General features: G+C 42.1%; 1 protein-coding gene across 1 annotated transcript in view; it reads right to left on the reverse strand.

Moving 5' to 3' along the window:
• nin (ninein (GSK3B interacting protein)) overlaps window positions 1–11,648 on the reverse strand; it is a 70,433-nt gene extending 58,785 nt beyond the window's left edge. The window contains exons 1-3 of the mRNA XM_061969070.1: window positions 11,571–11,648; window positions 11,282–11,497; window positions 3,911–4,007 (exon numbers count right to left, since the gene is read on the reverse strand). Of these exons, the coding sequence (XP_061825054.1) occupies window positions 3,911–4,007; window positions 11,282–11,497; window positions 11,571–11,588 (331 nt within the window). The 5' untranslated portion in view covers window positions 11,589–11,648. The remainder of the gene's footprint in view (window positions 1–3,910; window positions 4,008–11,281; window positions 11,498–11,570) is intronic.
• Between the last annotated feature and the right edge of the window lie 1,231 nt (window positions 11,649–12,879).

Here is a 12,879-nt window from a genome sequence, read left to right on the forward strand (position 1 = left end):
AGAACAGGAGACAAACGCATTGAGTCAATGGGACAATTGTGGTTTCACCATCCGAATTTACACCGCATCCAGAAAGTAGCACAGCGATTCACTATTTCCACATTTTTTTATGTTACAGCCTAATTCCAAAATAGAATAAATTCAGTTTTGTCCTAAAACTAAAAATAGCACATGTACATAAGTATAAACCACACTGCTCCTCTTGAATTCGCATAGCCTCCTCTCCAGTACACCTGAATTGACCTTACCGAGCAGGCTGAGAAGTGTAATCCCACGATAGTTGGACACACCCTTCAGTTCCCTTTCTTAACCCTTGTGTAATGTTCATATTGTTGTTACTCAGCCAGCTTTTGTGGGTCTGATGGACCCGTTGCATTTTGTGGCTTTTATTGCCTCACAATCAAACACTTTTATGTTAAAATACTGAACAGATGTTTACCTTATCCCAATAAACATCTGTTCAGTATTTTAACATTAAAGTGTTTGATGCGCTCAATTTGCTTCATTGATAACGAGGTTGTTGTTTTCCAATTTTTAGTCAAATTAAATACGCAAAATTATTATTAGCATTCAGACAGGTTAAAATGTTGCTAAAACCATCACTTTTTCTATCAGTCGATTGGAAGTCCATGCTCAATTATTGCCTCCGTAAATAAAACTTCGGCATTTATCACATCCAAAGAATCTGTTTGGGCGACGAAAAACGTTGAAAGTTTTCCACTTGTATCGCTAGCAACGGCATTAGACTTGTGTTTTTTTGTCCCAACGTGGTCTTTTACATCGCTAATTCCTCCGTGTCCGATCGAGGTGCAATTCGCGTAGTTTTCACCCTTTTTGGAACGGATAATTATTCCCGGATAGGCTTTTGAATATTCTTCACGGAATGACTGCAGTTTTCTTTTCGGTTTAAGACTCGTTTGCGATTTTTCTCCGGCTGATTCCATGATCGTTCGCTCATTTGGAAACAATGGCAACTGGTGCCGCGTGCTTGGCAGCGGTGCTATAAATAGCCTCGCGCATGGCATTCGGAATGGCTCGATAGGAAGTTACGGGAAGCAGTGTCGATTGTCATTGTTGTTACGCGATTTCGTGAATAAAACTTTAAAAAAAAAAAATTTTTTAATTAATGAAAAACCGTATTTTTTTATCACTGCAACCGTAACCCGGAATAGGTTGATGAAAACCGTACTAATTACGGGAAAACCGGAGTAGTTGGCAGGTATGCAGCTGTATGCCTTCAGAATATTGGAGTGAGTTGATTTTTTTTTAATTCATAATTTTCTAATGCTCAAAATACTTTGGGGATTTGCTTCCTTATACCCAGAAATAAAATGTGAGTTGTTTTTTGTCAAGTGTTTGATTTCATAAAGCACAAGTGTAACAAAACTATAAGTGGTGTTATGGTCATTTTAGGAATTGAACAGAGTTTGCGGCTCTATGTGGGGTTTATTTGGGGGGAAATCGGCTCAAATGGCTCTTTGTATGCTGAAGGTTGCCGACTCCTGTGTTAGTAGGGGTGTAACGGTACACAAAAAATTCGGTTCGGTACGTACCTCGGTTTAGAGAACACGGTTCGGTTCATTTTCGGTAACAGTAAGAAAACAACAAAATATAAATTTGCAAAATCTTCCACCAAAAACATTTTTCTTAGTGGAATATTTGATGTGAAGCAATCGGAAGCTTGCATAGGTCAATAATTCATAATAACATTGATTTTGATTCAATATTATATTTTCAGCAATGACAGTTTGAAAGAAAAAAAAACAGCTTTGTTTTATTAGTCAACATTGCAACTTTTTCTAAATTACATTTAAAGGGGAACATTATCACCAGACCTATGTAAGCGTCAATATATACCTTGATGTTGCAGAAAAAAAGTCCATATATTTTTTTAACCGATTTCCGAACTCTAAATGGGTGAATTTTGGCGAATTAAACGCCTTTCTAATATCCGCTCTCGCAGCGATGACGTCACAACGTGACGTCACATCGGGAAGCAATCCGCCATTTTCTCAAACACCGAGTCAAATCAGCTCTGTTATTTTCCGTTTTTTCGACTGTTTTCCGTACCTTGGAGACATCATGCCTCGTCGGTGTGTTGTCGGAGGGTGTAACAACACGAACAGGGACGGATTCAAGTTGCACCAGTGGCCCAAAGATGCGAAAGTGGCAAGAAATTGGATGTTTGTTCCGCACACTTTACCGACGAAAGCTATGCTATGACAGAGATGGCAAGAATGTGTGGATATCCTGCATCACTCAAAGCAGATGCATTCCCAACGATAAAGTCAAAGAAATCTGCCGCCAGACCCCCATTGAATCTGCCGGAGTGTGTGAGCAATTCAGGGACAAAGGCCTTCGGTAGCACGGCAAGCAATGGCGGCAGTTTGTTCCCGCAGACGAACGAGCTAAACCCCCTGGATGTCTTGGCTCACACCGTCCCTTAAACTGGACAGATCAGCTTTCAGGAAAAGAGCGCGGATGAGGGTATGTCTCCAGAATATATTAATTGATGAAAATTGGGCTGTCTGCACTCTCAAAGTGCATGTTGTTGCCAAATGTATTTCATATGCTGTAAACCTAGTTCAAAGTTGTTAGTTTCCTTTAATGCCAAACAAACACATACCGATCGTTGGTTAGAAGGCGATCGCCGAATTCGTCCTCGCTTTCTCCCGTGTCGCTGGCTGTCGTGTCGTTTTCGCTTGCATACGGTTCAAACCGATATGGCTCAATAGCTTCAGTTTCTTCTTCAATTTCGTTTTCGCTACCTGCCTCCACACTACAACCATCCGTTTCAATACATGCGTAATCTGTTGAATCGCTTAAGCCGCTGAAATCCGAGTCTGAATCCGAGCTAATGTCGCTATAGCTTGCTGTTCTTTCCGCCATGTTTGTTTGTGTTGGCTTCACTATGTGACGTCACAGGAAAATGGACGGGTGTTTATAACGATGGTTAAAATCAGGCACTTTGAAGCTTTTTTTAGGGATATTGCGTGATGGGTAAAATTTTGAAAAAAACTTCGAAAAATATAATAAGCCACTGGGAACTGACTTTTAATGGTTTTAACCATTCTGAAATTGTGATAATGTTCCCCTTTAACCTTTAAGCTTTTTTATTTCACTTTTGTTATGTTTTTGTTTATTTTAATAGTATTTTTAGAATGTGCCGTGGGGCCTTTAAAACATTAGCTGTGGGCCGCAAATGGCCGCCGGGGTACACTTTTGACACCCCTGCTATAGATAATAAAAAATTTAATCTGATAAATCTATGGACAAAAAGCAGAGCCTGGCGACGCATGCGCATTTATCGTAACTCTCTCACTGTCTCTGTCTCTGCCCCTCCCTCACCACACAATTTGTTTTGTTTTTAACCCCTTCTTAACCCTGAACGTACATTGAAAATACACGCAACCTAACTCAAAATGCTGGACATTTGAGGCATTTAAGAAACTCCGCCCTGACAGCTCCGCAAAAGAGGACATGTCCGGTGAAAAGAGGACGTATGGTCAGTCTATCGTAGCCCGCTAGCTGCTAGCATGCTGTGTGTTGTGCCTCGGTGTGCATTGTTTAAACAATGTGCGTTACACTACTTAATATGTTCGTGTGGAAACTCGTTCGGTACACCTCCGAACCGAACCAGAACCCCCGTACCGAAACGGTTCAATACAAATACACGTACCGTTGCACCCGTATGTGTTAGTCAAATTAAACATTTAGTTGCAAGGTGCAAAATGCTGGAAAATGTGTCGGGACTCTTAAGGGTACAAATCAAAGTCCAAACAGCTCAATTGTCAACCAAGTGGCTTCTGTGCATTCAGCACAACTTGCACTTTTCCCCCACTTGGAGCAACTCTGCTTCTCCACTAATTGACAATGACGCGCCACCAAGCAGCAAGAGAATGTGGGTTACCTGGTCTGGGGGCCGGGGAGTCCTGCTTCGCTCGGGGGGCTTCGATACCAGATGACAGGACCAAAATCAGCGCATCCTTAAACTGGTGGAAGTCGACCTGCAAGGGAAGCTCAAAATGAGACGCAAGTAGCTTTTAACAAGGACACGTTCAGTAGATTCCTGAGACTGGATGTCATTCTCGGAGGATGTCTGACCCTGGGTGTCTGGGGTTGGCTGGAGGATGGGGAAGGCACGCTTGATGAATCAACAGCTGCTGATTGTGAATATGGTGATTTTCTTTGTATATCCAGGCTGGCGTCTGCCGCTTTGGTTGAACCAGAAAGGCTTTTCTTTTTAAATTCATTGTTGGTTGCCATGAGTGGGCAATCGGGTCACTGCCCCCACCAACCTACCCGCCCCCCCTCTGGTTATTCAGCTTGCACCGCAATGTCTGTCCACACACTGATGTGGAAAAGCAAACTCTGGCATGCTTGTTTTCTTCATTGGCCCAGTTGGTTTGTTTGGTTGCGAATGCAGCCATCAGGCCTCGAATTTTAACTTTTTAAGGTCAAGGCAAGTGTTGCCTTAAATGAGGGCTCATATTTTAGAGCACCAAGACAAGTTTTTTTTATTCATTATTAATAAAAACTTTTCAGCTTTTTGTCATTTCATGACGCCTTTATCTCTATTTTTACATTTTGATAGAGGGAGATATTTTTCTTAATTATTTATTTGTTTAAATTATGTACATTTATATGTCCACGTATTGGGGCAGATCCATTAAGAGTTTGAGCAGAAATATGTCATATAGGAATTAACTCCACACAATAAAACATTAACAAAATGAGTGGTTTTTAAAGTAATACCTTTGTGACATGAAAAAAACACAAGTAATGTAAAAAAATAACCTTGTTTACTTTTTGATATTAAAATAAAACATAAAGCAGTTTGGCCAATGACGATGAAGTCTAATAAACAAGCGTTGTTCTTCTCTTGGTTCAGTACAACAATTTGGCCAACAAATATAAAGAGGAGTGATATCTCTCACATCGAATACACAATCTTCACAGTCTGCCCAAAGATGCGAAAGTGGCAAGAAATTGGACGTTTGTTCCGCACACTTTACCGACGAAAGCTATGCTACGACAGAGATGGCAAGAATGTGTGGATATCCTGCGACACTCAAAGCAGATGCATTTCCAACGATAAAGTCAAAGAAATCTGCCGCAAGACCCCCATTGGGTCTGCCGGAGTGTGTGAGCAATTCCGGGACAAAGGACCTCGGTAGCACGGCAAGCAATGGCGGCAGTTTGTTCCCGCAGACGAGCGAGCTAAACCCCCTGGATGTCTTGGCTCACACCGTCCCTTATGCCACCGAAGATGATCAAGAGAAGAATATCGAACCTAGCTTCCCTGGCCTGCTGACATCAACTCCAAAACTGGACAGATCAGCTTTCAGGAAAAGAGAGCGGATGAGGGTATGTCTACAGAATATATTAATTGATGAAAACTGGGCTGTCTGCACTCTCAAAGTGCATGTTGTTGCCAAATGTATTTCATATGCTGTAAACCTAGTTCATAGTTGTTAGTTTCCTTTAATGCCAAACAAACACATATCAATCGTTGGTTAGAAGGCGATCGCCAAATTCGTCCTCGCTTTCTCCCGTGTCGCTGGCTGTCGTGTCGTTTTCGTCGGTTTCGCTTGCATACGGTTCAAACCGATATGGCTCAATAGCTTCAGTTTCGTCTTCAATTTCGTTTTCGCTACCTGCCTCCACACTACAACCATCCGTTTCAATACATGCGTAATCTGTTGAATCGCTTAAGCCGCTGAAATCCGAGTCTGAATCCGAGCTAATGTCGCTATACCTGTTCTATGCGCCATGTTTGTTTGTGTTGGCATCACTGTGTGACGTCACAGGAAAATGGACGGGTGTATATAACGATGGTTAAAATCAGGCACTTTGAAGCTTTTTTTAGGGATATTGCGTGATGGGTAAAATTTTGAAAAAAACTTCGAAAAATAAAATAAGCCACTGGGAACTGATTTTTAATGGTTTTAACCCTTCTGAAATTGTGACAATGTTCCCCTTTAAGTTCACATAGCTTTTGTTTGGTGTACTTGAAGCCTTCTATATTGTCCACAGAATTAGTGAAGTGGTCAACAAAGCTCACAGCCAATCAGGAAGTAGGTCTGGTGAGTCAACCAGTCCTACTTTCTTGCAGCCAATTATCAAAATAATTTTTGCTTGACACAGTTTGGATTTTTGAGGTATTTACTAAGCAAAGGGAGGAAAGATAAAACCGACCAGGTTTACAAACCCAGAAAACTACAACTAATGCAGTGAAAAGAAAGATAACGAACATGTATTTCCACATTTCATTGTTTGTTTTTGGCTTAAACGTTGCTTTTCCCCAAAACTCCCACTAATTGGCGAGACGGGCTTTTCATTCATTAGCTTTCTAGCTATGACGATTCAACTCATTTCCATTTATTGCATTGCAGCGCCAAAGCTTCTGAGTGCGTGTTGATTAGACAGCCTGGTTGCCGTGACAACACAAGCCTGCAGCGAGACTTGATTGAGGCACGTTTTCGTCGATCAGGAGAAAGCTAACAAAGCACAGCGAGGCTGAAAAGGTTCAACAGGGCCGGCTGACGTTGTCAAATAAAGACAAAAAGCTGCATTTGGCCACAAAGAAACATTCACATCAGACATTTCCTCCTATTTAATTAATATTTAAGTCTTGTTCTGTTTCATACAACTTATTATATTGCATAAAAAGATGAAACTACAGGGTAAAGTTACATTTTGTAAAGTAAAGTTACATCAATTTCCTGGAATGGCTGATAAAAATGTTTAATACTTTTTTTTGAGTGTTTTTTTTCGTCTTAAATGTTAAGCTGTAATAACATTCTTGAAAAGTACTTAAATCAATGTTAAATTTACAGAATTTTTTAAAATTCTGCTAATGCTATTTCAATGTACTGTATTTTTGTTTTTAACCATAGGGCACATTGCCAATGAGCGCGTCTATTTTCATACGAAAAACGCTTTAAAGGGGTCATATTATGATTTTTTTCCTACATTTAAAACACTTCCTTGTGGTCTATATCAGTGGTCCCCAACCACCGGGCCGCACGAGAAATTAAAAAAATAATAATATATATTTTTTTTTTTATTAAATCAACATAAAAAAACAAGATACACTTACAATTAGTGCACCAACCCAAAAAAACTCCCTCCCCCACACTCATTCACACAAAAGTGTTGTTTGTTTCTGTTATTAATATTTCTGGTTCCTACATTATATATCAATATAGATTAATACAGTCTGCAGGGATACAGTCCGTAAGCACACATGATTGTATTTATTTATGACAAAAAATAAATAAATAAAATACAAATTAAAAATACCATAGCCCCCCACGGTCCGTGGGACAAATTTTCAAGCGTTGACCGGTCCCGCAGCTACAAAAAGGTTGGGGACCACTGGTCTACATAACATGTAATGGTGGTTCTTTGGTCAAAATGTTGCATAGATTATGATTTACAGATCATCTTCAAGCCGCTTTCTGACCATCTCTTCAGGATGCGCCGTATTGTGAGCGGTCTTATTTACTGTTCGTGGCTCCACTTGGAAAGCGCCTTTTCTCCGTCATCTTTGTTGTACCGGTAATTTTTAGCGCTTCCATAAATTAGCGAGTTCTACTGACAGATATAAGTTAGAACTGTAGCTACTTTATAATTTTGTAATAAAAAAGGCAACAGCGGAGGATGAATGCCCCACAACAAGAAGATAGATAAAAAGAAGAAACTTAACGACAATGGCGGATGCGCACACATTTTTGGGACTTATGCAGATCCTAAACACACATCAGCAGGTACCAATAGGTAAGCAAAGTGGGTATTGCATAATATTGTGAAACAAAACGCTGGATAATATGTCTCCTAATAGGTGCTATTTTGGGGTCCTTATGCAACCAACAACTAATTTGATAATCGATTAGTCTGTCGATTATTACTTCGATTAATCGATTAATAATCGGATAAAAGAGACAAACTACATTTCTATCCTTTCCAGTATTTCATTGGGAAAAAAACAGCATACTGGCACCATACTGATTTTGATTATTGTTTCACAGCTGTTTGTAAATGTTGCAGTTTATAAATAAAGGTTTATAAAAAATAAAAAAATAAAAAAAAAGTAGCCTCTGCGCATGCGCATAGCATAGATCCAACGAATCGATGACTAAATTAATCGCCTACTATTTTTATAATCGATTAGTTTTTGCAGCCCTAGTCCTTATACACACACTATAATAACACCCGTATGTTGAAGCACAGTACGTCTGACTATGTTAGCCGTAATGCTCCACGTTCCATCTCGCGGTGCGGCTTTGTAGCAGACCAAAGCAACAAACATTTTGACACATTTTTTTAGGGCTGGGCGATATGGATGAAAAAGTATATCTCAATATATTTTTACTTAAACTTATCATTACTTTACGTACCAAAAAAAAAAAAACAGATTTAATGCGTACCTTAGGCGCACTGGGTTATAAAGGCGCATTGTCGAATTTTGAAAAAATTAAAAGGATTTTAAGTGCGCCCTATAGTACGGTAATATTTCTACATTTGGGGCGGCATAGCTCGGTTGGTAGAGTGGCTGTGCCAGCAACTTGGAGGTTCCAGGTTCGATTCCCGCTTTCGCCATCATAGTCACTGCCGTTGTGTCCTTGGGCAAGACACTTTACCCATCTGCTCCCAGTACCACCCACACTGGTTTAAATGTAACTTAGATATTGGGTTTCACTATGTAAAGCACTTTGAGTCACTAGAGAAAAGCGCTATATAAATATAAATTCACTTCACATTTAATGTTAAAGACCTTTAAAGGGGAACATTATCACAATTTCAGAAGGGTTAAAACCATTAAAAATCAGTTCCCAGTGGCTTATTTTATTTTTCGAAGTTTTTTTCAAAGTTTTACCCATCACGCAATATCCCTGAAAAAAACTTCAAAGTGCCTGATTTTAACCATCGTTATATACACCCGTCCATTTTCCTGTGATGTCACATAGTGAAGCCAACACAAACAAACATGGCGGAAAGAACAGCAAGCTATAGCGACATTAGCTCGGATTCAGACTCGGATTTCAGCGGCTTAAGCGATTCAACAGATTACGCATGTATTGAAACGGATGGTTGTAGTGTGGAGGCAGGTAGCGAAAACGAAATTGAAGAAGAAACTGAAGCTATTGAGCCAGATCGGTTTGAACCGTATGCAAGCGAAACCGACGAAAACGACACGACAGCCAGCGACACGGGAGAAAGCGAGGACGAATTCGGCGATCGCCTTCTAACCAACAATTGGTATGTGTTTGTTTGGCATTAAAGGAAACTAACAACTATGAACTAGGTTTACAGCATATGAAATACATTTGGCAACAACATGCACTTTGAGAGTGCAGACAGCCCAGTTTTCATCAATTAATATATTCTGTAGACATACCCTCATCCGCGCTCTTTTCCTGAAAGCTGATCTGTCCAGTTTTGGAGTTGATGTCAGCAGGCCAGGGAAGCTAGGGTCGATATTCTTCTCTTGATCATCTTCGGTGGCATAAGGGACGGTGTGAGCCAAGCCAAGACATCCAGGGGGTTTAGCTCGCTCGTCTGCGGGAACAAACTGCCGCCATTGCTTTCCGTGCTACCGAGGTCCTTTGTCCCTGAATTGCTCACACACTCCGGCAGATTCAATGGGGGTCTGGCGGCAGATTTCTTTGACTTTATCGTTGGAAATGCATCTGCTTTGAGTGTCGCAGGATATCCACACATTCTTGCCATCTCTGTCGTAGCATAGCTTTCGTCGGTAAAGTGTGCAGAACAAACGTCCAATTTCTTGCCACTTTCACATCTTTGGGCCACTGGTGCAACTTGAATCCGTCCCTGTTCGTGTTGTTACACCCTCCGACAACACACCGACGAGGCATGATGTCTCCAAGGTACGGAAAACAGTCGAAAAAACGGAAAATAACAGAGCTGATTTGACTCGGTGTTTGAGAAAATGGCGGATTGCTTCCCGATGTGACGCCACGTTGTGACGTCATCGCTCCGAGAGCGAATAATAGAAAGGCGTTTAATTCGCCAAAATTCACCCATTTAGAGTTCGGAAATCGGTTAAAAAAATATATGGTCTTTTTTCTGCAACATCAAGGTATATATTGACGCTTACCGTATTTTCCGCACCATAAGCCGCTCTGGGTTATAAGCCGCGCCTTCAATGAACGGCATATTTCAAAACTTTGTCCACCTATAAGCCGCCCCGTGTTATAAGCCGCATCTAACTGCGCTAAAGGAATGTCAAAAAAACAGTCAAACTTCAATAATATATTAAAAACCAGCGTGATGTGGGCGCGCATGGAGTCGTATATCAACATGGACGGAGCTGCGTGAAAAAAGCCACCCGGCCTCTTCGCGTAAACTTACCTTAACCATTCGCTCATTTTTTCTTCATCCATCCATCCCTTCGAGTTAGCTTTTATGATGACGCCGGCTGGAAAGGTCTCTTTTGGCAAGGTCTTCCTTTTGAATATCACCATGGGTGGAAGTTTCTGGCCATTAGCATGGCAAGCTAGAACCACAGTGAAGGATGACTTCTCATTCCCTGTGGTGCGAATATTCACCGTACGTGCTCCCGTTGTATCCACAGTGCGGTTCACAGGAATATCAAAAGTCAGTGGAACCTCGTCCATGTTGATAATGTTCTCTGGCCGGATCTTTTTTTCAGCTATCTTGTTTTTACAATATGCACGGAAAGTAGCCAGCTTTTCTTGAAAGTCTTTAGGCAGTTGCTGTGAAATAGTAGTCTGTGTGCGGATGGAGAGATTGCGTCTTTTCATGAACCGGAAACCTGTCGCTTAGTAGGAGCCATTTTGTGGTCTTTACAGATGTAAACACACAAAGGAAATGAAACGTAATATCCGCGCGCTTCTTCTTCTTCTACGGGGGCGGGTGGTTGCTTACAGTAGAAGAAGAAGCGCTTCCTCTTCTATGGGGGCGGGTGCTTACCTTGGCGGTTGCTTGCATAGAAGAAGAAGAAGCACTTCCTCTTCTACGGGGAAAAAAGATGGCGGCTGTTTACCGTAGTTGCGAGACCGAAACTTTATGAAAATGAATCTTAATATTAATCCATATATAAAGCGCACCGGGTTATAAGCCGCACTGTCAGCTTTTGAGTAAATTTGTGGTTTTTAGGTGCGGCTAATAGTGCGGAAAATACGGTACATAGGTCTGGTGATAATGTTCCCCTTTCAAATAAAACGTGAATGTCTGTCCAGTGGAATGTTCACAGGCAGTTGAGATTTTAAGTATGAAACAGACTAAAACGAACCCTGGCGGTGAGGCGGTCCTGATTGTGCAGCAGTGAGTCCAGCAGGGCCGGGGTGGCGTCGTCCAGGTGGAGAGAGAGGCACAGGTCGGCCAGCTCCTCCGGGCACAGCGAGCCACAGCCGGCGGCGTCGAAACTGCTGAAAAGTTCTTTCAGGCGCTCCTCATAGTGGTCCTGGTCCTGGACGTCATCCATCCCACAGGACAGCACCCACCGGCCCTGAAGAGAAAGCCGTGTACACTTCACTATATGCTGGCACATCAATGTATGCGACACGTGGAAATATACCCACCCAACAGGGCGGAAACATCTAGATTTGTTCCTAACAGCGCTGTCAGTGTCATGCCAGTGTGCAGCCGAGTGACTGAACTATACACACACACACACACATGAACAATCACACAAGTGACTTCAGACTCGTTTTCCGCTCAGGCTTATGCTAATCCAATTACAGCTGATTAGCCAATCGGGCTAATGGGTAGTCGTAGCCAAGACTGGCCTCGACAATGACTTTATTAAATAAGCAACATTTCAGAACTGCTATCAAAGTAGAAGTATGTAGATTGATAACTTGTTCAATTTGTGGAACCTCTACAGCAGGGGTGTCAAAGCAAAGGGCCACGGGCCTGATCCGGCACGCGAATGAATGATCTATGTCCCCCTGGGATGATATTTTTTTTTATAAATCAATCCAACAAAACAATACACAACAATACAATCCAATTCCAAAACCAAACCCGACCCAGCAACATTCAGAATAGCAATAAACAGAGCAATTGAGGACACACAAACATGACACGGAACAATCTAAAAGTAGTGAAACAAAAATTAATATTATCAACAACAGTATCAAAATTGGTAACAATTTCAAAATAGCAGTGATTAAAAATCCCTAAATCGGGGGCGGTACCTCTGGATTGGCAGACCGGGGTGTTGGTTCCTCTCTTTAAGAAGGGGAACCGGAGGGTTTGCTCTAACTATCGTGGGATCACACTCCTCAGCCTTCCCGGTAAGGTTTATTCAGGTGTACTGGAGAGGAGGCTACGCCGGATAGTCGAACCTCGGATTCAGGAGGAACAGTGTGGTTTTCGTCCTGGTCGTGGAACTGTGGACCAGCTCTATACTCTCGGCAGGGTCCTTGAGGGTGCATGGGAGTTTGCCCAACCAGTCTACATGTGTTTTGTGGACTTGGAGAAGGCATTCGACCGTGTCCCTCGGGAAGTCTTGTGGGGAGTGCTCAGAGAGTATGGGGTATCGGACTGTCTGATTATGGCAGTCCGCTCCCTGTATGCTCAGTGCCAGAGCTTGGTCCGCATTGCCGGCAGTAAGTCGGACACGTTTCCAGTGAGGGTTGGACTCCGCCAAGACTGCCCTTTGTCACCGATTCTGTTCATAACTTTTATGGACAGAATTTCTAGGCGCAGTCAGGGCGTTGAGGGGATCTGGCTTGGTGGCTGCAGGATTAGGTCTCTGCTTTTTGCAGATGATGTGGTCCTGATGGCTTCATCTGGCCAGGATCTTCAGCTCTCACTGGATCGGTTCGCAGCCGAGTGTGAAGCGACTGGGATGAGAATCAGCACCTCCAAGTCCGAGTCCATGGT

This window comes from Nerophis lumbriciformis, linkage group LG08, assembly GCF_033978685.3.
Source record: "Nerophis lumbriciformis linkage group LG08, RoL_Nlum_v2.1, whole genome shotgun sequence".
Taxonomy (NCBI): Eukaryota; Metazoa; Chordata; class Actinopteri; order Syngnathiformes; family Syngnathidae; genus Nerophis; species Nerophis lumbriciformis.